This window comes from Sphaeroforma arctica (assembly GCF_001186125.1).
Source record: "Sphaeroforma arctica JP610 unplaced genomic scaffold supercont1.5908, whole genome shotgun sequence".
Taxonomy (NCBI): Eukaryota; class Ichthyosporea; order Ichthyophonida; genus Sphaeroforma; species Sphaeroforma arctica.
In genome coordinates this window covers 1-1,808 of record NW_014034650.1, presented here as the reverse complement: position 1 = coordinate 1,808, position 1,808 = coordinate 1, and the positions used below count along the sequence as shown (strand labels likewise).

The window sequence follows — 1,808 nt, the reverse complement described above, 5'->3', positions numbered from 1 at the left end:
TGGTTTCAAGGAAAATGAACAAGTTGGTGTACAAATGAGTACTTATTAAGTAATAACGCATCGATAGACTAATTTGTATCTTCGAAAGACCTACACGTAATCTACAATTGACTCAAACATATGTGCAAAGTTTAAGAGTTACATGCCTTTCATCAAGCCTTTCCAGTTCAAAACAATTTCACTGAAGTAAGCAAATAATACAAATTTGGTAGATAAAACTAGATTGCAGTCGACGTGCTCATACATGGTATCCTTCAGAACCACGTGTTTCTTATTACATCATGTGCGTTCAAAGCGAATTCACTAAAGTAAGCGTAGAAACATCATGCGGGGAAATCACGAGTCGTTTCCGTCAGTCTATCTCTAGTTCAAGCCTCGTTGTTTAGATTTACTATTTGCTTTTGTCCTATATTTGTCCAGATGTCGCCGAGGCAGGGGTGGGGACAAAAAAAGTATACAACGATGCAAAGGGAAGTGTGTGGGAGATGCGCCTCAAACCGGGTGAGACGGCTCCGTTACACGAACACCACTCGGATTACTGTTTCTACGTGGTCACCGGAAGTACGTCGTCATTATCAAACACCCCCCCTAACCAGAATCGCTTTTTATTTTCAGGCACACTTGTTTGTTGTCAGCCATACATCTTTATTAATATATGCAATCTTTGTTATGAGACATACCATTTTTTTCCCAGGTTGTTGTGAGATACACTTTCTTTTTATCGGGCATATTTAATTATTGTAAGGAGTATGTTTACCCACTTTGTTGGCCTTGGCTCTAAGGCGGTTTCCACCATCAAGTTTGTATTATTTTTCCGATGAGAAATAGTCGATAGATACCTAGCATATATTACTGTTGCCGATTGTTGTGATATATTAGATCTCCTCCAAAGTGTTAACATTTAAGGCATGCTTATGATTAGTTTCTTGCACTATTTACAACAGGTACATGGAAGTTTCAGACGCCGATGGTCGAGTCATTGATAAATTTGTCTTAAAGGCCGGTACCGCTAGCGGCTTCAAGGTGAGCTAACACGGTGCCAATATACAATATCAAGAGAGCAAAGAATACTTTATGAGCATTTTTTAGTGTATGCGCATAAAAAATTATGTGCGTCTGCTAACCTGGTGCTTCTTATGTTTGGTACATGGGTGCTCGTGTGTATACTGCTATTTGCTTATGGACAAACGCAGGTGTTTGATTACTTCAATGATTAGAACACAGGTGACCGCATATGCGCCTTTGTTCGTTTTTATTCAATATATAATCTATATTTACCAATAACTGTTATTTTCTGTATGATTGCATAGCTCAAAGGAAAGTATCTTGAGCCAGTAGACCAGTCCCAGGGTGTAGGGATGCGGGTACCCGCAGCGCACTCAGCCAAAAATGTGGGCGACACTGAATTTTACGAAGTTTTGTTCCAACATCCTCCGGACAATTGATGATGATGTGGCGTTCGTTGAAATTTAGAAAACCATTTTCACATGATGAATACACTATACTTTAAAGCCGATATCAAAGTTAATAAATTCTTGAAACGGCTTTACTATACACGAATCTTTGGACTTTGGGTAGGGCTTACTTCGCTCTACTATAAACTGACCACAAAACAGGGTCCGTTCACTCGACCTGCGGTACTAAGCGCAATCTACGGCCAATTTACAGTTGGACTATACATACTACTACAAAATAAACATATTCCAAATTACACCTACACATTCATGATAACATGTACATGTTTTATAAAAACTAATAAAAACAAATCAAAATACACTGACAGGCAGAGACAGAGACAGAGACATGTG

The 1,808-nt window shown here is 38.9% G+C and overlaps 1 protein-coding gene across 1 annotated transcript; it reads left to right on the top strand.

Annotated features, from left to right (window-relative positions):
- Positions 1-948: 948 nt before the first annotated feature.
- Positions 949-1,445, top strand: SARC_15305 (hypothetical protein; the record flags this gene model as incomplete). The annotated part of the gene is made up of 2 exons (XM_014290571.1): positions 949-1,023; positions 1,311-1,445. The coding sequence occupies 2 exons, from the start codon at positions 949-951 to the stop codon at positions 1,443-1,445; spliced, it is 210 nt and encodes a 69-aa protein (XP_014146046.1).
- Between the last annotated feature and the right edge of the window lie 363 nt (positions 1,446-1,808).